Here is a 24286-nt window from a genome sequence, read left to right as displayed (position 1 = left end):
CGTCCTCGGGGTGTGAGAAGGGGCAGGGAGGGGACGAGAGCCGCTAGAAAGGGCTATCACGGGGCCTGTGCTGTCCTGTTCCGTGACCTCCACATCCTTAAAGTCATTGCATTTGATCCCTCCTCCTCCTCCTCCTCTTTTTCTTCCTCCTCCTCCTCCTGACTCTCAGACAGAACCCTAAAGACCCCATGGGGCTGCGTTATTTGAAAACCTTTGTTCAAGCAGAGTCTGGGGTGGCCTGAGTCCTAGAAGCTCCCGGAACGCAATGGGAACTCACAGAATCACTTGAACCCTTCCTGTCCTCCCTCCTGTTTCTTAGATGAGGAACCCTGAGTTTAGAGGGTGGAGGGGACCAGCCCCAATCAGTAGGTTTTTCTTTGTTTTATAACATATTTTAAAATGTAGATCTTTATAGCTTTTATCCTTCTTCAGACTACAAGTGTGATACAAGCTTATTGTAAAATGTCAAACGTAGAAATATGGCTTCTAGGAAGTAAAAGTCCCCCATGATTCTACTCTTGGAGATATACACCAAATGGTACATAATTTTTCTCTCTATATATATGAACATATATGTTATTTATTTTTTTAGCCGCACTGCGCGGCATGCGGGATCTTCCCCATGACCAGGGATCGAACCCATGCCCCCTGCAGTGGAAGCGCAGAGTCTTAACCACCGGACGGCCAGGGAAGTCCCTATATGAACGTATAGATGTGTATATTATATATAGATATAGAATCTATACATATATATGATATATGTGTATATATATATCATCCCTTTAATTTAGAAAGTGGCTTTTAAAACAATATCCTATTAAATTTTGTTCAAATAATTTGATGCCAATCTCTGCCCACCTAATGATTAGACCATAGAAAGCAACAATCAATCCTGAAGATTAAAGTAAAAATAGTGAAAAATAGTAAAACTTTCCAAAAAGTCCTGCCCCTTATACTTGGAGATCCACTAATGTCTCCTAAGAGCTTACTTTTATTTTTTTGTTAACTAATCTTTCTAAGTCTAATTTCCTAGATCAGTAAGATTAGAGGAGTTAATTAATCAGGAAATGCCTGTCCATACTCATTAGAAATCAAGTATTCTTTTAATTTATAAATTCATATACAGAGAATTTATTGGAACCAAGATTTATGCCATTGAACAACACTTTTCGTTTTTTAAAAGAAAGTTTCTATTTTTTTGATAAAAAATAAAAGGTACACTTGTACAAGTAAAATATTTTAGAGATGTATTTCTAAAAGTTAAGGGTCTTTCTCTTCCCTCATTTCCCCATTTCTTCCTCTCTGAGGAATCCATGAAAATGGTCCATGTGTCCGTTCAGCACCTTTTGGAAAAGCTTTTCAGATCCACGGTCTCTTTACCTCCAGCTGAATGGGGTCCCGGGGTCAGTGGTGCCCATAGACACTCAGGAGTTCCTGGGCTGGCAGACTTGGGCAAGGCTGGTCCCTAGATGGGCGAACTTGGGGGTAAAACTTCCACCAATTATCTGGGACCCTGGGCACGGGACTGAACCTCTTTTCACCTCAGTTTCCATGCCTGTGAAATGGGGTAATGAGAGTTGCTCCCTCAGGGGCTTGTGGGGACCACATTGCATGGCTGTAAAGCAGGTGCCTCAGCCTCTGTCACAGGCCTAGTAAGTGGCAGCCTCTGCGGTCATTACCAGGTGAGCACGGGGCATTGCATCTTCTTCCCCAGCAGGAGGGTCCCTGAAGCCAGGTGGAAAGAAAGGCTCTGAGAATACCTTGGCCACCCTGCTGGGCCCAAGGGGATGCTCTTGAAAGACCTCATGCTGGTACTAAGAAAGGACACCAGGGGGCGCTCCACTCACAACAGGGAAAACATTTCAACTTGAAGAACCTTGCTCTGAACAGTGGTTTGTTCCTGCCTCCCATCCTGGGTGACCCTAGTGACCTTTGCTCTAAGAAAACCTGATGTTGGGGGAAAATGTGGCCCTTACAAATTTAGTTACACCTGGGTTTGCATCCTAGCTCTACCATTTACTAGCTTCGAGATCTTAGGCAAGTCTCTTCACTTCTGGCATCTGCATTTCTCGTCTGTAAGATGGGGGTGATGACACCTCCCTCATAGGTGACACATACAGAATGCCCAGCAGAGTGGGCATTGTCATTTCACAGCCACTTCCACGTTGCTTACTGGGTGTAGACGTAATAGGAACCCAATTATACTCACCCCCTTCGTCCCTTGCCCTCGTGGACTCTGTGCGACAAGTCAGACTTGGCTTCGCTCTGCAAACTGAGGTGTCAGCAAGGGACCCGGAGCGGGTGGCCACATTTCTGGCCTTAGGGGCCCTTGACCTGTGGAGCAGGGAGGTGAGTGCCAGATTGGAAACAGGAGGCAAGGTTTTACTCCTTAGCTTTGCCGCGTGCTTGTTGAGTGCCCTTGAGTAAGTCGCTTCACTTCTCTGGGCTTCAGTTTCCTCATGCGTAAAATGGGAAGCTCATAAGGACCCTTCGCAGCTCTGACTTGACATCCCTGGGGCTTGGGGTCGGTGAGCACCTGGGGCTGGGAACTGTTTATGAGGACGCCCAACCCACTTTATTTGGCTTTCTGCTGAGCCAAGGGCAGTTTTGACCGCTGCCAGGAATCCTTCCTGAAGCTCCCTGGGAACTTGGTGATGACTGCAAAAGGTGGCACAGCAGGGGCTTTTGTCACCATTTCAAAAGGGAGAGGCCTGAGGCTCAGAGAGGGAAAGAGACTTGCCCAAAGTCACCCAGCACTGTAGTGGCAGGGCAGGGACTTGAACCTGAGGTCGGTGCTCTGTCGTTTACCCACAGCTGCCTCTGAAGGCACAGCTGGGTGGGACTTGCTGCAGCAGCATCAGAGGAGGGAGGGGGATGGTCTCGGCTGGAGACCGAGAGAGGCTTGAAGGATGGGAAAGCTTTGGGTGAGTGCTTCTCAAAGTGGGTTTTGCAGAACACTCGAGCTGCAGGCAGGATGAGGAGGAGAAAAGCAGTTCTTGATTCAATAAGGCAGGGAAATGTTCTCTAAAACAAAAGGCAAGCAGGTTTATTTACCCTAGGACTTCCCAGAGCCTTTATTATGTGGATGTACATTATGTAACAGTCAGGGAGCAAGTAAGGAGCATTCCTTGTGCTTATTTGATCATGGAATCCTTTCCTTGCAGACTATCTTGGGGGATTAGAGTTCCTTAGAACATCCCTTGGGAAATGCAGGTTTTGAGAAAGGAATGTTTGAAGCTTTTTGATCCAGGAAAGTGGGCCCAGGGGTCTTTGTTAGTGGAGTACGAGATTCAAAGGGGTGGCAGCAATGTGCAGTGGGTAGGGAATCTGCTAGAAGTCCAGTGGTGCATAGGCCAGAATTTTCTTCAACTCATCCCTGTCCCTTCCCCAGATGCTCTCCCGTGGACTAACGCTGTCTCCTTGACCCAACAGAAAGGAGGCGTGGCATCGGGATTCAAGCACGTGGTACCCAATGAGGTGATGGTGCAGAGACTCTTCCAGGTCAAAGGGCGGCGTGCAGTCCGCGCCACCGAGGTGCCTGTGTCCTGGGAGAGCTTCAACAATGGCGACTGCTTCATCCTGGACCTGGGCAATGTAAGTCCTGCCCTCCCCTTTCCCAGGGGCCACTGAGGTGCTGCAGGCCTGACTCTGGGGAGGTGGACACATCCACGTGAACAAGTAGGGCAAGCCACAGAGACAGTAGCCCCCATGCACACACATGCTCTGTGTAGCAGTCAGACATACCTGCAGAGATTTGGGTACAGACGTGCCTGGCGTGTAGACTCAGACTCATCATATGCCTGCGCACAGACCTCACGCACAGCGTACTCTGGCTTCAGTTGATGTACAGACTCCCTGGCATGTTCATGTGCACATCTTGTGTACCTTTTTACACATAATCACTCACTTGCAAATACATGGTGGGCATGTGCAGAAACTATAGGCTCTTGGAATATAGCCAATATTTTATAACAACTACAAATGGTGTATAGTCTTTAAAAATTGTGAATCACTATGTTGTATACCTGAAACTTATATAGTATTGTAAGTCAACCATACCTCAATTAAAAAAAAAAAACTATAAGCTCTTGCCCAGCAGGTGTGGACATGGCACCACGATGAATGCCTACACATGGAGACTTGGGCATGTTGTTCAGGGACCCACAATGTGCATGTCATACGTGTAGTTGCACATGCCCACTTGTATGTGGCAACGTGTGTGGGATGCACTTACCCAGGCCCACCTTACTGATGTGTGATGCTTTGTACACATTCTTCCCAAATCCGCATATACTCATACCTGCAGAAGGACATGGCCAGATGTTCTACACCCAACCTCATATATACACGTGGTGTAATGTCCATGCAAACGGAGGCACACACTGAGTGTAAGCTTGTTATTAAAGTGTAACAGGTACACAGAAGAGTGTGTGAATCCTGAGTGTGCATCTCTATAGATATCACAGAGTGAGCACACCTGTGTAATTAACACCCAGATCAAGAAACAGAACGTCACCAGCCCCCAGATGGCCCCATCTGTCCTCTTCTTAGATTTTTTTTTTTTTGGCCACGTGGCTTGCAGGATCTTAGTTCCCTGACCAGGGATGGAACCCGTGCCCCCTGCAGTGGGCCCCACAGAGTCCCAACCACTGGACTGCCAGGGAATTCCCCGTCTGTCCTCTTCTCGTCCTTTCACCCCCAAGGATAACCGTCATCCCAAACTCTCTCAACCAACAGCATAGACTGGTTCCACCTGTTTCTGAACTTCATATACGTGGAATCTTTGCTTTTGATCTCTGACTTTTTTGCCCAACATTTTCTTTCTAAGATCCATCCATATTCTTGCCTTTAGTTGTAAATTGTTCCTTCTCCTTGTTATATAAGAATTGATTGGGCAGATATGCCACAGTTTATTGATCTGTTCTGTTGTTGATGGACACTTGGGATAGTTCGGGGCTATTCCAGGCGGTACTGCTCTGAACATTCTTGCACAGGTTTTTTGGTGGATGTATGCATGCACTTCTGTTGGGTATATTCCCAGGAGAGGGATTGCTGAGTCATAGGATACCAGTATACAGAGCTTTAGAAGGTACAGCCAAACGGTTTTCCAAAGTGGTTGTGCTAATTTCTGCTCCCACCAGCAGGCAAACATCTCTATACACATTCTATGTGTAGGGGTACCTGTGAAAAAACACATATCCCAAATCATGCACTCACATGCCCTGGTGCACACAGATCACACCTGTTGTGCTTGGATGTGGGCTTGTGTGTGCTCCACGGGCCGTCACCTGGGCAAGCAGAGAACAGGGTGAGCTCACCGCCCCCCTCCATAGTTCCCTCCTTGCCATGTCGCTGGGCAGGGCTTATACGAAGGTGAGGGCACTGCCTTATGTGGGGTCCCTGTCTTACAGGACATCTATCAGTGGTGCGGCTCCGAGAGCAACCGTTTGGAGAGGCTGAAGGCCACAGAGATGTCCAAGGGCATCCGAGACAACGAGCGGAGTGGCCGGGCCCATGTGCACGTGTCCGAGGAGGGCTCCGAGCCGGAGGCGATGCTCCAGGTACCCACGGCCCCATCCCAGGAGCGCAGGGTGGGGCTGAGAATAGGGACAGGAGGCTCATTTCTTTCCTCCGTCCAACAGGCAGTGTTGAGGTGAATTTGTTTTTCCACCAAGCTGGAAGAGCAGCTCCCCTGACAACTCCCAGACTCCCCTGAGAAGTGGGGCTGGAATCCCAGGACCTGGTACATCCCAGGGTTGTGAGCCGCACCCTCCCACTGGGAGGGCCAGGTCCTCCAGAGGAGCTGAGAAGGAGGGTCTTGGCATCTTCCGAGGGTGGGCCTGGTGCTGGAACCAGGTCAGAAAGAGACAATGGAGACCCAATCCCCTCTTTCCTCTTCTGACCATTCCTAGTAGTTTATAGCCCATTTCATCAATTGCATGATGGCATTGCCAGCCGTTGTGCTTTGAGGACATATCAACAGAGGCAAAGGTCACCGGGAAAAGGAGGAGACCACGGGCTCTGCTCCGTGCCACTCGTCTCCTGCTTGTCTGGGGCTGTTGAGTTCTGGTTTTTAGGAAGAGCAGAAGGTGATTATTATGGGGAGGAGCCCGGACACCGACATGGCTTGAGAGGGGCAGCAGCTGGGGCCACTGAGGCTGGAGGTAGCTCAGAATGGAGGTGTGAAAATAAGACTCTAAAATCACAGGGATACGGGCTTAAATTCTGACTTAGCCACCTTATAGCTGTGTGGACAAGGTACTTCTTCTCTCTAGACTTCAGTTTCCTCTCCTGTGAAATGAGAGTGATAGTCTGTGCCTCTGAGCATGGGTGCGAAGATGAAATGAGGTCTGTTAAAGGCATGTGGTGGAAGGTGTTCATAGCTCTACTTATCATTCTTAGAAGGCCAGGAGGAAATGGTAGGATAAATACCTGAAGGACTGTCCAGGAGGCAGAGGAGCACGGAGCTCCTGGAGACAAGGAACAAGGAGGGAAGGACTCGACAGGCAGCCCTGGTTGAGCTCCGCACACAGGAGACACGTCAAGAGATGCAGGATGTCTCTGGAGGGGACCTTACCCTAAGTGGAAGGTCGCTGTGGATGGACGCCCGTGTGGTCCTTGCATGCCTGGGGAGGGAGCTCTCTCAGGAATTCAGTCCCCTCCCTGGGGGAGGAGGCTGCCAGGAGCTCACCGCCACCCCTTCTTCCATCTCTCCCTCTCCTGCAGGTGCTGGGTCCCAAGCCGGCTCTGCCCAAGGGTGCCGAGGACACAGCTAAGGAGGACGCAGCCAACCGCAAGCTGGCCAAGCTCTACAAGGTGAGCCTCAGCTGCTCTGTCCCCTGGGTCTGGGGTCAGGAGACCTGGTCTTCCTGAGCTCCGCTGCCATGGGGCCTTGAGCAAAGCATGTGTTGGGGGGGGGTGGGGGGGGGGACTCGGCTTCCACACGCCTCCAGTAGACACCCATCTGCTGCCTTTGCCTTCCTGCCCCAGGAGTAAGAGCGTGCGAGCGACTGCAGACACATCTGTGTCACATTCATCTGTGGGGTCTTGGGCAGCACATGTTCTCTGCTGGGTCTCAGTTTCCTAGTCTGTAAAGTGGGGAGAAGGGCAGTAGAGTCAACTTTTCAGGATTTCTGGGGGTCCACAGAGGAAACTGATGGGAGTGTTGTAGGAAAATACGGGGAAGTAGTACAGAAGTGTGTGTGTGGTGTGTGTGTGTGTGTGTGTGTGTTGAGGGGCAGGCTATGGTTAATGACTTTATAATTTCTTCTTGTGATTTTATTTTTTATTTATTTATTTTCTTCTTTTTTTTGGTCACGCTGTGCAGCTTGTGGGTTCCCTTTAACCCACACCCTCGGCAGTGAAAGCGCGGAGTCCTAACCACTGGACCGCCAGGGAATTTGCCTTCTTGTGATTTTAAAAAGTGAATTGAGGCTGATCCTGAGCCAAGGAACTCTGGCCTCTGGGCCTGTGACACCCATGTTGTGCCCTAGGCTTGTTTGTGGTAAAGTAACAACAAAATGAGGTGCAGATTCTCATCACCACCACAGAAAAACCACATTATTGATATTTACTCTGATACTAAAGTAATACATATGCATTGTAAATAACAGTACTGAGCAATTCCCAAGAACATAAGAAGAAAATACAAGTCAATGCAATTTCACTAGTTTAAGATAACCAGTACTATTTTTAAAATGAGTTTTAATTACAAAAGTAACAATACTCACACAAAAAAAATCAGCCTCCCCTCCTCTCCTCTCCATGGGTTACCATGGTTACATGGTTACCCTTTTGGTAAAAGAACCTCCAGATACAGCTTTCTGTGTCTAGTTACATATATTTTTCCATCTCTATTTGATATTCATGGATCCAAACTATTCATGCTTTTCTGTGGCCTTTTTTCCACTTGACGTGGTCAGGAATATCTGTCTGTAATAGAGATCCACATGGTCCTTTATAACGGCTGTGTAGTATTCTATTTTAGGAATGTAGGAATCTCAGCAGATCCCCAATTGATGGACATTAGAATGTTTCCACCTTTTCTGATTGCAAACAGTCCCTCTTTGTGCACTTAGGCTAAGTGTGGCATTAGGGGAGTTTCCCAGACATGGATTGCTGGGTCATAGGCTGAATAAAGATTCAGTGATTGAAAATACTGGTTCTTGGGAGTCCTCTGGTGGCCTAGTTGTTAGGATTCTGGGCTTTCACTGCTGTGGCTTAATCCCGGGTCCGGGAACTGAGATCCTGCAAGCCTCGGGACGTGGCCAAAAAAAAAAAAAAATACTGGTTCTGGAGTCAGACTACCTGGGTTCGAATCCCAGGTCTGGTACTTTCTAGCTGTGCAGGTTACTTAATCTCTCTGTGCCTTGGTTTCCTTGTGAATAAAATGGGGGTACTACTAGGACTACCACAGGGTTGTTTTAAGGATTAAAGGAGTTGTATAATTGTAGAAGTGATTAAATTATATAAATTACATAAATTGCTTAGAACAGTGCCTGGCACATAGTAAGTTTTCAATAAATGTGGAGCACTTATTATTTAGAGTTCTGATATGTATTACTAAAATTCATTCTAGAAGGGCTCCCTAGTTACCTTCACCACGGGTTTGAAAGTGCCTGTTCACCCAGAGTCTTTTCAACGCTGGGTATTGTCAATCTTTTGAATTTTGACGAGTATGGTACACTTAAAAAAAAAGTTCAATGAACTTTTATTTTAGAATAATTTTTAGGTTTACAGAAATATTGCAAAGATAGTACAGAGTGTTCCCATACACCCTTCACCCAGCTTCCCCTGAACATCTTAACATAACCAGGTACATTTGTCAAAACTAAGAAACATCAGTTCAATACTACTAACTAAACTGCAGACTTTATTCAGTTTTCCCCAATTTTTCATTCCAGGTTCCAATCCAGAATCCTACACTGCATTTAGATCTTCTTCTTTTTCTTCTTTATTTCCTTTTTTTTTTTTGACTGATGAGGTTGAATGTCTTTTCACCAACTACACAGTTCTTTTCCTGTGCCACCTGCATTCCTGCACCGGATCCTCCCCGTTCCCTTTCCGTGTGCAGTTTCCGTGCTACACCTGTGTTTAGGTCACAGGTGTGGCTGTGACATAGAGGAAAAAGACAAAGAAATCCTGATGAGCCTCAGGGCTTGAGGGCACAAATCCTCATGTTACCCTGCAGTGTCGTTTGGGGGTGGGGGTGAGACGTGGGTCTCCCCACGTGTGGTCTTGGGGGTGCCCATGGTTAGGCTGAAGTGGTGGAGGTCACTGATGGGCTGGGCTGCCTTTCCCTTGTCCCTCCAGGTCTCCAATGGCGCGGGCACCATGTTGGTCTCCCTCGTGGCTGACGAGAACCCCTTCGCCCAGGGGGCCTTGAAGTCAGAGGACTGCTTCATCCTGGACCATGGCAAAGATGGGAAAATCTTTGTCTGGAAAGGTATTGGGGACAGGGGAAGGGCTCGAACAGGACCTCGAGTGGGAGCTCCTGCAGCCTTGCAGGAATTTGGCTCATGAGTCTAGGGAAGAGGAGGGGGGCCTGAGGGTCTGAGTTGCAGCTTTCCTACTGGCTGAGCGGCCTTGGTCAAGTCACTTAACCTCTCTAAGTCCCTGGCTTCCTTATATGTAAATGAGGATAAGATAATGATCTTTATCACATAAGGTTGTTGTGTGGATTAAATGCCATCATTTTTGTATAGTTCTGAGCTCAGTAAACGGGCCACAGTGGTCGGTGTGCTTGCCGTCATCAGGGCAGTACCCCTGGCTGGCCCCCCGAGAGCTCATGGTGTGATCAGCTCTGGGTTCTCTGGCCTTGGCTGTCCACAGTCTAGGAAGAAGAGGGAGGGAGGTTGGCCTTCTGCTTTCCTTGGACCATTGGATGCTGGGGCGCAGCACTGCCCCCCAGCCCCTTACCCTCCCTCTGCTGACAGGCAGGCAGGCCAACATGGAGGAGAGGAAGGCTGCCCTCAAAACGGCCTCCGACTTCATCTCCAAGATGCACTACCCCAAGCAGACCCAGGTGAGTCTTGGAGCCAGGTAGGACGGTGAGGATGCGTCCATTTCGGGTGGGTATCCCACCCCAGTGTGGACTGGGTGTCTGAGGCTCCCTTGAGGACCCCTGCTGGGTGGCCCCTGTCCTCAGGGGGACCCCAAGCCAGCATATCCTGCTCTCCCCCCTCCCCTTCCAGGTCTCCATCCTTCCTGAGGGTGGCGAGACCCCGCTGTTCAAACAGTTCTTCAAGAACTGGCGCGACCTAGACCAGACGGATGGCCTGGGCCTGACCTATCTCTCCAGCCACATCGCCAACATGGAGCGCGTGCCCTTCGATGCCGCCACCCTGCACACCTCCACTGCAATGGCCGCCCAGCACGGCATGGATGACGATGGCACAGGCCAGAAACAGGTACCTGGGGGGCTGGGGTGGGTGTGTCCAGGCCCCTTCCTTGCTCCCTCCCTGGCATCTCTGGCCTACCCACTGCCTCCCGCTTTTCTGAAGATGTTTCTCTAAGAGATTTTGGCCACAGTTTTTGGTGAATGGAATTCTTTTGTCTTGCTGGATTATTGCAACCAACATACCCTAAGCACCTACTGTCTTCCAGGCTCCGTGCCAAGTGTCTGAGACCCCACCCTGCCCATGAAGAGTGCTTGGTCTGGGAGGGGAGGTTACCACAGCCGCAGCTGGTTGCTCAGACCTGTGTGGTCAGTGGAAGATGGGAGGTGCACAGGGATTATGGGAACACAGGAAGGGCGGTGAAGGTGGGTGGTTGGGGCAGTCTTCACAGAGACGGGGACCTTTTGGTTGGGCCTCAGAGTATGAGTAGGAGTTTGCTGCCAGAGAAGAAGAGTAGGTATTCCAGGCAGGGAGCTGTCCTGGGAGCCTGGTGCTGATGGCATCCTCAAGGAGGGGCCTTGAATTCCGTGTCCAGGGGTGTGGACTTGATCCTGTAACCATTAGGTGCTAGTGAGGGGTTTTTATTTCTTTTTCTTTTTTTTAAAGGCAGAAATGTGACAGGCTCAGTTCTGTGCTTCCGAAACTCACTGTGAAAATGAATTTAGAGACAGGATAATGACGGTAGAGACCTCATGAGGAGGTTATAATAGTCTAGGGAAGAGATAATGACCTTGAGACCAGGAGGGTCACAGTGAAGATGGAGAAGTGTGGGGGGATGGAATTCAGAGATGTTTATGAAGTAGAATCTGCTTCAGGCAAACACTGATTCCATCCTACATAATAGAAATAACAAAAGTGTTAATTTTTATTTATTATTGTTTTTGTCATTGGTGTTATTATTTTTCATTCATCACTCGTTCATGACTTCAGTGGGAGGGGAAGATGCAATGAAAATGATCAGGATAGGGCAGTGTGGAAAGAGCCCTGGCAGCTCAGCTGTGTGACCTCGGGCAAATTACTTAACCTCTTTGAACCTCACTTTCCTCACCTGTAAAATGCCAGAGATTGTTTCCCGGGACTTGCAGCACCACCAGGTGGCGCTGCAGGGCTTTGTGACCACTTTGAAAACCGTGTTACCGGAACCCTGCAAAGAGATCTGCCAGCAGGAGTCATTCTGAGGTCACTTAGTGATGGCCCTGCCTCTGCAGGTGATCTATAAAATCCAGACAACTTAATAATGATACAGATAATGGCAACATTAATAATAAAATAATAATAGTTCTAATAATTAAGAGTAGCTGCCACCTGTGGAGCCATTACCCTGTGCCAGGCACTGTGCTAGACTTTCATGAATAGACCAACATCCTTTATTAGTCCCATACTGAGGCTCATAGACAGTAAGCAAGTTGTCCAAGGCTGCACAACCTCTAAGGGGGTGGATCCTGATTTGGATCCAGGTCATTCGTTGATTTGTACCCTTAGCCTGTGTTACACTGTGTAACCCGTGTAACACCCACTAAACCCATTTTGCAAATACCATCATGCAGGTCCAGTCCCTGTGCTGATGTCTACAAGGAGGAAGTACAGGGTGGGGCAGGGGTGCAGTATAAGGATCTAGAGCAGGAAACCTGCGTTTGAATCCTAGTGGCTCTGTGATTTGGGCAAATTATTCAACTTTAGTCTGAGTCCGAGTGCAGTCGTGTTTTGTAACCACTACCTACCACTCTGTGGTTTCTCAGCTGGTCTGAGTTGGGGACTGGGGGTGCTGCACTGTGTCTGAGCCCAGCTTTGCTCTGGTAGATCTGGAGAATTGAAGGCTCCAACAAAGTGCCCGTGGACCCCGCCACGTATGGACAGTTCTACGGCGGTGACAGCTACATCATTCTGTACAACTACCGTCATGGCGGCCGTCAGGGACAGATCATCTACAACTGGTGAGGGTCTGGGGCCCTGTGCTGTGGGGCGAGCATGGGAGCAAGGAGGGATGTGAACAGGGCTGAGGGAAGCCTGCGAGTGTGTGGACCTGAGCCGGGGCAGCCACCCTCCACTGGGAAAGGCTCTCGTCCACAGGGCAACACCGCTCGTCTTTTTTCTCTAAACAAATTTTAAACTATTCTCATAAAAGCATTACATGTCCATTATAGGAGACATGGGGACTAGGGAGAAACAAACAAACAGAAAATCTCTCCCACAATCCCACTCTAAGTACTGTTCATCCTCCCATGTTTTCTAATTAAAAATTATTAATTCTTTAAAAATAGATAATACATTCACGAGTCGAGGATCAAAACAGAATAAAAACGCATGTATTGAGAAAGCTTGTCCCCATTCTGTCCCTCCCCACCTTGCTCTATGACCCCCACCCCTCCATGGATGCCCACTTTCGTTAGTTTCTTGTATACTCTTCCAGTAATTTTTGATGCAAATATAAGAAAATCTCACCCTATATTCCTAGTTCTTTTCCTTCCTTACAAAAGATAGCAAACTATGTATTTTGTCCTGCACTTTGCTTTTTTTCACTTAATACTTCCTGGAGCTTAGTCTCTGTCAGTACATAAAGAACTTCCTCACTCCTTTTTACAGCTGCATAATATTCCATCACGTGGCTATCCTGTAGTTTATTTAACAAATTCCCTGCTGTTGCGTACTTGGGTTGATTCCAGACTTTTGCTATTACAAGCATTGCTGTGATTAGTAACCTTAAACAAACATCAGTTTGAATGTATAGAGAAATATGTTTGCAGTAAGTTCCCAGAAGTGGGATTGCTGGGTCAAACAGTAAATGCACTTGTCATTTTGATAGATAGCACCCAGTTTCCGCAGATAGAGTTTGTAGTATTTTCATTCTCACCCGCAACAAATGAAAGTGTCTGTTTCCCCACGGCCTCACCAGTGGACTGTGTTATCAAACTTTTGCTGTTTGTCAACCTTATAGTTTATGAAATGGTATCTCAGTATAGTATTTTTCTTTTTTCATTTCGTTTCTCTTATATGCGATCTCAAACTTTTTGAAGATTGACGGTTAGGTTTCTTTTTTTTAAACTTTTTATTTTGAAATGACTTGCTGAAAAGTTGCAAAAATACTACAGACAGTTCCCATATACCCATTACGCAGCTCCCTCTATGATCATGTCTTACTTAACCATAGTTCAAGTTTCAAAACCGGGAAATTAACATTGTTACAATACTATTTACTAATCTATAGACCTTACTTGAATCTCACCAGTTCTCCCACTAATATCCTTTTTCTGGTCTAAGATCTAACCCAGGATCTCACATGCCATTTAGTCATCACGTCTCCTTAGTGGCTTTTAATCATGTCTTTGATCTGTGACAGTTCCTCAGTCTTTACTCTTTTTTTTAAAAAATAAATTTATTTATTTTATTTATTTATTTTTGGCTGCGTTGGGTCTTCGTTGCTGCACGCAGGCTTTCTCTAGTTGCGACGAGCGGGGGCTACTCTTCGTTGCAGTACATGGGCTTCTCATTGCGGTGGCTTCTCTTGTTGCAGAGCACAGGCTCTAGGCGCACGGGCTTCAGTAGTTGTGGCGCACGGGCTTAGTTGCTCCGCAACATGTGGGATCTTCCTGGACCAGGGCTCGAACCTGTGTCCCCTGCATTGGCAGGCGGATTCTTAACCACTGCGCCACCAGGGAAGCCCTCAGTCTTTACTCTTCTTTCACAACCTTGATACTTTGGAAGAGCACTAGTCTTATTCTGTAGAATGCCTCTCAATTTGACAACCTCAGATTTTTTTTTTTAACATCTTTATTGGAGTATAATTGCTTTAAAATGGTGTATTAGTTTCTGCTTTATAACAAAGTGAATCAGTTATACATATACATATGTCCCCATATCTCTTCCCTCTTGTGTCTCCCTCCCTTCCACCCTCCCTATCCCACCCCTCTAGGTGGTCACAAAGCACCAAGCTGATCTACCTGTGCTATGCAGCTGCTTCCCACTAGCTATCTATTTTACGTTTGGTAGTGTATATATGTCCATGCCACTCTCTCACTTTGTCCCAGCTTACCCGTCACCCTCCCCGTATCCTCAAGTCCATTCTCTAGTAGGTCTGTGTCTTTATTCCTGTCTTGCCCCTAGGTACTTCATGACAATTTTTCTTTTTTTTTTTTTTTTTTTAGATTCCATATATATGTGTTAGCATACGGTATTTGTTTTTCTCTTTCTGACTTACTTCATTCTGTATGACAGACTCTAGGTCCATCCACCTCACTACAAATAACTCAATTTCGTTTCTTTTTATGGCTGAGTAATATTCCATTGTATATATGTGCCACATCTTCTTTATCCATTCATCCGATGATGGACACTTAGGTTGCTTCCATGTCCTGGCTATTGTAAATAGAGCTGCAATGAACATTGTGGTACATGACTCTTTTTGAATTATTGTTTTCTCAGGGTATATGCCCAGGAGTGGGATTGCTGGGTCGTATGGTAGTTCTATTTTTAGTGTTTTAAGGAACCTCCATACTGTTCTCCATAGTGGCTGTATCAATTTACGTTCCCACCAACAGTGCAAGAGGGTTCCCTTTTCTCCACACCCTCTCCAGCATTTACTGTTTGTAGATTTTTTGATGATGGCCATTCTGACTGGTGTGAGATGATATCTCATTGTAGTTTCGATTTGCATTTCTCTAATGATTAATGATGACAACCTCAGACTTTTAAAAGCAGCTTGAAAGAAATTTTTTTGAACAAGGTAATACACACACGGTACAAAATTCATGAGAAGCCTTTTTTTTTGTTTTGTTTTAATAGCTGCATCAGCACGTTGATTTGTCAGATTGTTTGCTTATACAGATAACACATGTTGGTTATGAGAAATTTAGACAGTAATAGGAAGAGGTGGGGCAGAAAGCCACCCACTATAAATATCCCTGAAGGGCAGATTTAGGATGAGGAAGTCTGTTGGTTGTGGTCAGATCTTTATAAGAGGTGAGATGCTGAGCTGGGGGATGTGGCATGTTGGTCTGGTTCCTGGCGCTGGTTGCTTTTGAGAAAACCCCTTTTCCTCTCTGTGTCTCAGTTTCATTACCTGTAATCTGGGGATTTGTGGGTTTCTCAGGCCCAGGGTGAAAGAGAGACTCGGGGCTCTTTGCAAACCTCAGTGCTGAGTATCACTTCCCTTCCAGGCAGGGTGCTCAGTCCACCCAGGATGAGGTCGCCGCATCTGCCATCCTGACTGCCCAGCTGGATGAGGAGCTGGGAGGTACTCCTGTCCAGGTGAGCCCATTGTCCCTCGGGGCCACACCCTGGGCCCTGTCTATCTGTTCACTCATCTATCTGACTGTCCATCATTCCATTCATCCATCCATCCTTTCAGCGAACATTTATGCAGGGCTCTGACACTGCGTCTGCAGCCATGAACACACAGATCCCACCCTTGCCCTGCCCTGAACTGCTGTGATGTGGTTTACAGTCTAGGGGGGAGAAAGATGTTCAGCAGACATGCAGGCAAAGGATGTACAATCACACATAACGGCGTGTGCAGTGAGTGAAAATGATAAGACACCCAGAGGAGCAGGAGAGGCAGTGTGGTGGTATAGTTCAGAGGATGGACATGGAGCTAGCCTGCTTGGGTTTAAATTTAGTCTTCACCTCTGGGCAGCCTTGGACAGGTCACTTAGCCTCTCTATGCCTCTGTGTTCTCAAACTGGGGTTAATAACAATACCTATCTCACAGGATTGCTGTGAGGATGAAGAGTTAACATTTGTAAAGCATTTAGAGCCATGCTTGGCCCATAATAGACCCCTTACACAGGTGTGTTAAGTATAACGACACATAGATCCCAAGTAGGAGCTAATTGGATTAAACAAGGCCCCCATCCAGGGAGAGATTTTTCAGCTGGGACCTAATGGATGAGAAGGAGTTAGCCAGGCATATTCAGGTAGAGGGAACGGTACATGGAAAGGCCCTGAGGTAGGAGGGGGCATTGGTTATTAAAGCGAGGGGAGAGTGCCATGACAGGAGTCTGGGGAGATGATCAGAGGGACCAGACCACCCAGAAGCCACAGTGAGGATGTTGACCTTGACGCTGAGAACAAGGGGACGTTGCTAAAATGGTAAATGTAATGTGAAGGGATTCATGGGTTTAAAAGGTTGCTCTGGCTACAGTGTTGGGCCCTGGAGGGCAGCAGGTGGGGGAGACATGGGAGAAGGAGACGGAATCCTCCTTTCTCTATCCTACCCTTGGAGTGAGCAGGGCTCTGGATTCAGATTCGGAGTTGGTGCCCTGAACTTTGACCATGACAGAGGGATCCTCTGGGTCCTGGAGGCTGGGTGCCGGGTGCTGAGTGGGATGATTACTGCCTTAGCTCATCCCAACATCAGCCTTAGGAGTAGCATTCTTGGCCCCATTTCACAGAGGAAGAAACTGAGAGGTTGAGGCCCGTGCCTGAATTCTCGCTGTCAGGGCGGAGCTTGGATCTGAGCTCTGACCCAAAAGTGGTGGCCCATGTTGGGAAGTGGCTACAATACCCACAACCCACACGTGCGATTGTCTTCTAGATTTAGCTAGCCAGGGTCACAACTGGGATCCGAAATGAAATGGGCACACAGGGCAGAAGCAGATGTGATATATCTTAGACCTCCTTGCCCCCTCCCTCCCACCACCAAGCCCTTGACTGCAGTCCGCTTGTGGGGTGCACTGGCTGTGCAGGAGGGGTCTCTCCAGATCTGGAAGGCTCTATTCTCACCACTCTGCCAGCTTTCATGCCTGAGGCTGACATCACCATCCTGGAAGAATGTGCACGAACAGTCCCTGTGCTTCCATTTAAGGGAATATTTGCAAACGTGGGCTCTCTTGGTTCTTGGACTAGACTCAGGCTCAGCAAGGCAGGGCCTCGTGGGAGGGGAGCGGCCGAGGCAGTGCCCGGGGGGCCTCAGGCAATAGTGCTGTGTCCGGCCTTCCTGGAACTCCTGTTCCCCTGCCAGCCCCTGTGCGCTGTAGGGTCATGCACCACCCGTGCACAGACCCAAGTGTGACGGCCTTATTTGAGGGGTGAGCCCAGGCTGTGCTGGCTGCAGCGGGTGGCGGTGAGCCTGGTGTCGTACAGGACTGATGTTCCCACCCCCCTTTCCTGACTTGCTCTCCTGTCTCCCTCCCAGAGCCGTGTGGTCCAAGGCAAGGAGCCTGCTCACCTCATGAGCCTGTTTGGCGGGAAACCCATGATCATCTACAGGGGTGGCACCTCCCGCGAGGGTGGACAGACAGCTCCTGCCAGCACCCGCCTCTTCCAGGTCCGGGCCAGCAGTTCTGGAGCCACCCGAGCTGTTGAGGTAATACCCAGGCCCTGGACCCCAGGCAGGATTGGCCTCTCTGAAACCTCCCAGGCTTGATGGGGAGATCTCTGGGCACGGGATTGGGTGGGTTTGGCTGAGGGGTTAAGAAACAGCTTTTTGTACCTTCCTGCCCTGGCAGCAAGATTGTATGTCTTAGATTTCCCCTTGTTTCAAGAGATGCCCATTGCCCCTTGCATACCTTCCATAACGGGCAACTCACTACCTCACAGATAGTCCATTCTTCACAATCTGGACATTGTTCTTCATTACATTCCAGTTGGCTGCTATCCCTTTCATGGTGGAAGGTGCAGATCTGAACATAACCCTATTGAGCAGCCTAGAGGAGAATGGGACTATCACCTTTGTTCTGGGCGCCCAACTTCTGTTAATGCAGCCCAGATTTCTAGAATCTCCTTGGCCAGCCACAGTGCACTAATGACTCATGGGAGTCAACTAAGGCCCTCAGTGCCCAAAGTCTGTGTCCTCAGCTCTGATGGGGTGTGTGCTCCTCCAAGTCCTCACCTAAGAGCTGGTCCTGCTGCAGTGTCTCCTGGGCCACGAGGAGGGGGCTGAGGACATTTTATCTGGTTCCTGATTAATCGAGGACTGCCCTCCCAGGTGATCCCCAAGGCTGGCGTTCTGAACTCCAACGATGCCTTTGTCCTGAAAACCCCCTCAGCCGCCTACCTGTGGGTGGGTACAGGAGCCAGCGAGGCAGAGAAGACCGGGGCCCAGGAGCTGCTCCAGGTGCTTCGGGCCCAACCTGTTCAGGTGGCAGAAGGCAGCGAGCCAGGTAGGAACAAGGGGCGGAGGGGCCTGCTGCTCTCTGGGGGTGCAGCTGTTATGTTTCCCTCCCTTCTGTCTGCTTGGGGGTTTCTATATCCTCCCCCCTCTCCTGAGCACCTGTCCCCTAATGTGTGTTAATAAAAGTGAGTTAGGGAATTCCCTGGCGGTCCAGTGGTTAGGACTCTGCGCTTTCGCCACAGGGGCACAGGTTCAATTCCTGGTCGGGGAACTCAGATCCCGCATGCCACAGCGCTGCCAAAAAAAAAAAAAAAGTGAGTTAGATGAAAATGAGGACTATGGTCAGTGAGAGGGAGGCGTCCAGGAGTTAGAGAAAGGACAGCTCAGTGTGGGCTGGGGCAGGTGGGGAAGTCAGCTGGAAGAGGGGTAACAATGCCACAAGCCTGCTTTGTTTCCAGAGCACGGGTCAGGAACACCTTTGTTATGCCAACCCTAGGTCTTTCCATTCTTACTTTTAAGCCCAATCCCTCCTGCTTGATGCTTAGCAGAAATGGGGAAGAGTAGTTCTGTCTAGAGCAGCACAGTCCACTGGAACCTTCTGAGAGAATGGACATGTACTATGTCTGCCAGGTCCAGTTTGGTGGCCACTAGTCACATGTTTAGGCTAATGAACATTTAAATGTGACTGGTGGGAAAATGCAATTAAATTTAAACAGCACATGTGGACAGAGCAGGTATAGTGGAAATGATACGTGGCGTCAGGTAAGGTGGCTTTACAGCATACTAGCTGTGTGATGTTGGGTGAGTTGCTTAACCTCTCTGAGCCTCAACCGCCTCATATGTTGAGCGGGGATAATTATCCCCATCCCGCGGTGCTGTCGTCAATCTCAAACCAGAAGTAGTTCTGGCTGTGTGTCCACTGCCAAGTCTTCCCTCTCTGGGCCTCCGTTTCGTCACCGTCGAATCCCTCAGGCCCCTTCCTTCTTTGGCGCCCTGGGATTTTAAGATGCAGGCTGCGGATTGAGAGCAGTTGGTTGTGCTAGGGCAGGGTTTGTCCCAGGGTCTAAGGAGAAGTGCTGGAGGGGGGAGGGTGGTGTCAGTTGGTAACTGGGGCGGCCTCCCCTCACAGACAGCTTCTGGGAGGCGCTGGGTGGGAAGGCCGCCTACCGCACGTCCCCACGGCTGAAGGACAAGAAGATAGATGCCCACCCTCCTCGCCTCTTCGCCTGCTCCAACAGGATCGGGCGTTTTGTGGTGAGTCCCGGCGGAGGGCGGAGGGCGGAGGGCGGGGGGCGCTCCCTCCGCTCGCCCCCTGGGAGGCGTGTTCCAGGGAGCGGAGCTGTTGCGTGCACAGCAGGGGCGGGGAGAGCAACCTTGTGACAGACCAGCGTAGACCCACGCAGGTCGGAGCCAGCTCTGCAGCTCACTCAAGGGGGCAGATAGAGCAGGCGTACCCGGGGCGGGGCGGGGGGAAAGCGGCTTGCTGGTTCGCTGTTATTGACCTCTTCCATTCCTTCCCAGATCGAAGAGGTCCCTGGCGAGCTCATGCAGGAAGACCTGGCCACCGATGACGTCATGCTGCTGGACACCTGGGACCAGGTGGGTGAAGCACGGTGCTGCAAGTCACTTTCCCTTTCTGAGCCTCCCTTTCCTCATCTGCAGAATGGGCACGGTGGTGCCTACCTTGCATAATCCAAACAGATGAGAGGTAGATAAAATCTCCTTGCCAACTGCAAAGCACCGTATAAATGCAAATCAGACGGCCAGCGTTATTTCCCAGGCCTTAGGGGAGCGTGAACTCTTCCTTTAAATCTGTTGGTGAAGAAAGTTGAACTTTGCAGCATGTCACTTGCAGGCATAAACTGTCTGGTGTCACCTAGAAGTAGACATTGCCCTGTCCCCACGGGGCTTGCATCCTCGTGGGGGGGTGGCAGTCCGTAACCCTTCCTATCAAGCTGGCCTCTCCCAGAGTTGTCAGGGTTGGAGATGGCAGCCATGCTGGGGTAAGACTCCCCTCGACCCGCAGGGCTGTTTCTCCGGCTCCCCAGTTGGAAGATCAGCACCAAAAGGTTTGCAGTTTAGCCATTCGGCTGCTGGCAACTTTGTTCCATTTACTACTTAATGTGTGCGTTCATCTGTTTATTCACTCACTCAGCCAACATTTATGAAGCACCACTGTCTTCCAGGCAAAATGCTGTGATGCTGGGAGTCCTGTGCTGGGCAGTACAGTCACAATACCTGGTGTTGAGGGGCCGATGTATTGCAGTAGGGAACACATTTGTAAATAAGCAAGAGCGAGAAAGTCTGGCATTTTATTGTCTAATCCCATCTTATCAATGACATGCTCTTTAAGACATTTTAGATACACATCAAAATAAATGATACATAAAAATCAGCTGGATAGATTTTTTTTGGTGTAACAAGCTTGTCATAAGATTCAAGATGGTGGTAGCGGTGGTGAGTTGTTTTTATTCCAAGCCTTAGACCGTGTTGGCTCAGACACACGGAGACTGGCACATAGCAGACTCTTAATGCATATTCATTGGGTGAAGAAACCAGTGAGCATATGTTAGGCTGCTCATTTGTTGAACAAGTAAATGCCCGGAAAGGGATCCTTCCTGAACTTCTAGAGAGGGGTCTCAACCTCAGTGGCTGACGGCACCTGCTTGGCAGTGTTAGTGAGTGAAGCAGGCTGAGCTGGGGAGACATGAAGGCATGGTGGAGTCTGAGGCAAACTGGAACTTGCCATTGAGAGGAGCAGCTGCTGCCCACTTCGTCATCCACGTGCGGGTGAAGCTGCCAGATCCTCCCCGTTTTCAAGGGAAGTTGGAAGTCTGGATTGAATGTAATCCGCTAGTCACTCAATTTGTCTAAAAAGACATTGCAGACCACCCCCCAGAGGGTGGGTTGGCCTACAGAGCAGGTTGTAGGTCACCAGTTTGCCGTCTCTGTTCCAAATCCTTGGAGTCACGGTCCGTGGGCTCTGTCAGCGGAGGGGGTGTCTGGTCCGCACCTGGAACCTCCCGCTTTTCCTCCAGGAGCGCGTGGAGTCAGCACGCCTCATGCCATTTCATCTCGCGCCTCTCTTCCAGGTCTTTGTCTGGGTTGGAAAGGATTCTCAAGAAGAGGAAAAGACAGAAGCCTTGACCTCTGGTGAGGACCCAAGGGTGTCTGTGGGTCTGTGTCATGCGGTGGGGTGGAAGCAGCTTTCTGTGCGGGTCTGGGCGTTTGTGACCGTAGGGGTGGGGACTTTCGCATCCGTGGTCAGCCCCCGGTGACCTGCAGAAGCCTTAGGTCCCACCAAAAGGAAGCAGCAGCTAGGAGCTGCTTCAGATTCCCAGAATGCCCAAGGACCAAACTTGTCAGGATTTAGATGTGGGAAAGCAGATCCCTGGTAGCTGAAGTAGATCTGATTTGGGAGCTGGAAACCCAAAAGCTGGTTCTTCGATATCTTCCAGTAGGGGACGGCTAGAGAAAAATGACATAAGCTTCGTGAAGCTGGAGGTTAAACTGTGACCCCTGTTCCTTCCCGTGTTCCTGGGCAGGGCGGTGGAGGAGTCATGTGGTTGTCATTGCCTTTAAGGGATGGTGGCGTCCAGTTCCGGGGTTGGGCACTGGGGACAGTGGGACCAAAAACCATCTTAGGCACGGAAGCACCTCTCCTTGGTGAGGGAGACCCTAAGAATTCTTCTCCTCCCTATGTGTCTGCAGCTAAGCGGTACATCGAGACAGACCCAGCTAATCGTGATAGGCGGACCCCTATCACCATGGTGAAGCAAGGCTTTGAGCCTCCCTCCTTCGTGGGCTGGTTCCTTGGCTGGGATGACAACTATTGGTCTGTGGACCCCTTGGACAGGGCCCTAGCTGAGCTGGCTGCCTGAGGAAGGCCCCACCCTGTTACTGGTCAGTGCCTTTCAGAACTGTCCATACCGCAAGGAGACCTTACAGCGAGCAGGGCCACTCTGGTGTGTGTGTGTGTGGTTGTTTTTTGTTTGTTTGTTTGTTTGCTTTTTTACAGTAGCCAAAAACAGCCCTGCAAAAATTCAGGGTCCTTGCAAAATTGTCTCAAGTATTTGTGCTTTTGGAAATAATTGAATTCAATAAAAAGCTTTTTGAAGTGTGTTACCCTGCTGTGGCTCAGTTTGTCCTGGTCATTGTTCTGAGAAGGGCCCGGGGCGGGGAAGGGGAAGGGGGAGGCATGGCTTCTGTCTGTGAACCAGTTAAGTCAGCTTCATTCACCTCGTGTGTGAATCATGGTCCGCTGAGAAGCAGTGAGGTGAAACGGGTATCGATTGTACTAGGGGTAAAATGCTTATGTGGAAGGAAATCGGGAGGGAACCAGGAGGCTGGAGAGCCATCAGACTGAGATGCAAGTCTGACCCCAAGTGAAGGAGGGAGGAAGAGGGGTTGGGTGGATGCATCGTAGATGGCCGTGCAGTCCAGCAAGCTTCAGCAAAGCTTTTGGGGAGTCCTTGAGCCGAAGTAAAAAAAGAAAAATATTTAATGATAGAGTCCCATTTTTGTTATTATTTTTTATTGTAGTAAACTATACATAACATAATATTTTATCACTTTGACCATTTGTAAATGTACAATTCAGTGGCACTAAATACATTTACAATGTTATGTGGCCGTCCCCACTGTCTATACCCAAACCTTTTTCATAATCTCCAACATAAACTCTGTGCCCATTAAACAATAACTCCTATTCCCCCCTCCCCTCTGCCCCTGGCAACCTTTATTCCACTTTCTGTCTTCATGAATTTGCCTGTTCTAGGTACCTCATATAAGTGGAATCATGCATTTGTCCTCTGTCTGCCTTATTTCACTCAGCATAATGTTTTCAAAATTCATACATTTTACAGCACATGTAAAAATTACATTCCTTTTTGTGGCTGAATAATATTCCATTGTGTGTATATGCCACATTTTATTTATCCATTCATCCATCGATGGACACTCAGGTCATTTCCACCTTTTGGCTATTGTGAATAATGCTGCTGTGAACCTTGGTGTACAAATATTTGTTTGATTTAAAATGTTCTGGAGCCCAAGTCAAATTAGCCAACAAAGGATTTGAAGGTCTCCCAGGGGTGGGGTGTGTCTTATCTCCCCACTACACTCAGTCATTGGGAGGCATGGCCTTGGAGCACCGTCGGCAGGAGTTCAAAGCCAGCAGCTGGACCCCTGAGTCACTTACATTCCCTGTAGTAGAAAGTGGGCAAGGTACCACACCCTGTAACATCTGCCTGGATCTTCCTTGCTTCCTCTGGTTCCCACGAGTGTTTCTGCTGACATGAGGTGCCCCTGGATGCTCCCGAAGTTTGCAGCCTGTGGGGTGTGGAAGAGGGACTTCCTCTGTGCCCCACTTGGTCCCCCCGACCCTGACTCTTCCCTCATGCTCCGTTTGTCACGAAGTCCCTCTTAGACGTCTCCATGAACTTAATGTCTCTAAACCTTTTCTCCATGGAGATCCCAGACCAGTCCAGGGAACTGCTGGGAGACAGATCCCCTTCCCTCCCCTCTATCCTTCTGGTCTTTTCTCTCCGCGTTTTCCCCTTTTTTGTTCCATGCCACCTCCCCAACCTATCCCCATCAAGTTACAGAGGGAAAACTCCCGTTCATAGGACCACGGAAGAGCAGAAACCAGTGTGAGGGTTTATGCGTTGGGAAGGGTGTGTGTGTGTGTTTACACTGTTGTTTCCAAAGCTGGCTGATCACCCTAATTGCCCAGGGAGTTTTTAAAACCATAAATTCCCTAGGGGCCCTACTTCAATAGAGTCTGATTCATCGCAGAAGTGAGGAGAGGAGTGGGGAAGGAATTTCCCAGGTGAAACATGGA

The 24286-nt window shown here is 49.0% G+C and overlaps 1 protein-coding gene across 5 annotated transcripts in view; it reads left to right on the top strand.

The window, feature by feature from the left end:
- GSN (gelsolin) overlaps nt 1-22566 on the top strand; it is a 56463-nt gene extending 33897 nt beyond the window's left edge. For all 5 annotated transcript variants that reach the window (XM_082470638.1, XM_082470641.1, XM_082470639.1 and 2 more), the window contains 14 exons: nt 3433-3594; nt 5412-5561; nt 6727-6816; nt 9313-9445; nt 9936-10024; nt 10194-10409; nt 12198-12331; nt 15551-15641; nt 17527-17697; nt 18319-18493; nt 19574-19698; nt 19966-20043; nt 21537-21597; nt 22156-22566. In XM_082470638.1, the coding sequence (XP_082326764.1) occupies nt 3433-3594; nt 5412-5561; nt 6727-6816; nt 9313-9445; nt 9936-10024; nt 10194-10409; nt 12198-12331; nt 15551-15641; nt 17527-17697; nt 18319-18493; nt 19574-19698; nt 19966-20043; nt 21537-21597; nt 22156-22325 (1845 nt within the window). In that variant the 3' untranslated portion in view covers nt 22326-22566. The remainder of the gene's footprint in view (nt 1-3432; nt 3595-5411; nt 5562-6726; nt 6817-9312; nt 9446-9935; nt 10025-10193; nt 10410-12197; nt 12332-15550; nt 15642-17526; nt 17698-18318; nt 18494-19573; nt 19699-19965; nt 20044-21536; nt 21598-22155) is intronic.
- The last annotated feature ends 1720 nt before the right edge of the window (nt 22567-24286 follow it).

Source organism: Balaenoptera physalus (genome assembly GCF_965194825.1).
Source record: "Balaenoptera physalus genome assembly, chromosome: 7".
NCBI classification, from domain to species: Eukaryota; Metazoa; Chordata; class Mammalia; order Artiodactyla; family Balaenopteridae; genus Balaenoptera; species Balaenoptera physalus.
Note: the sequence above shows the minus strand (reverse complement) of the source record. Positions and strands in the feature narration are given on the sequence as shown.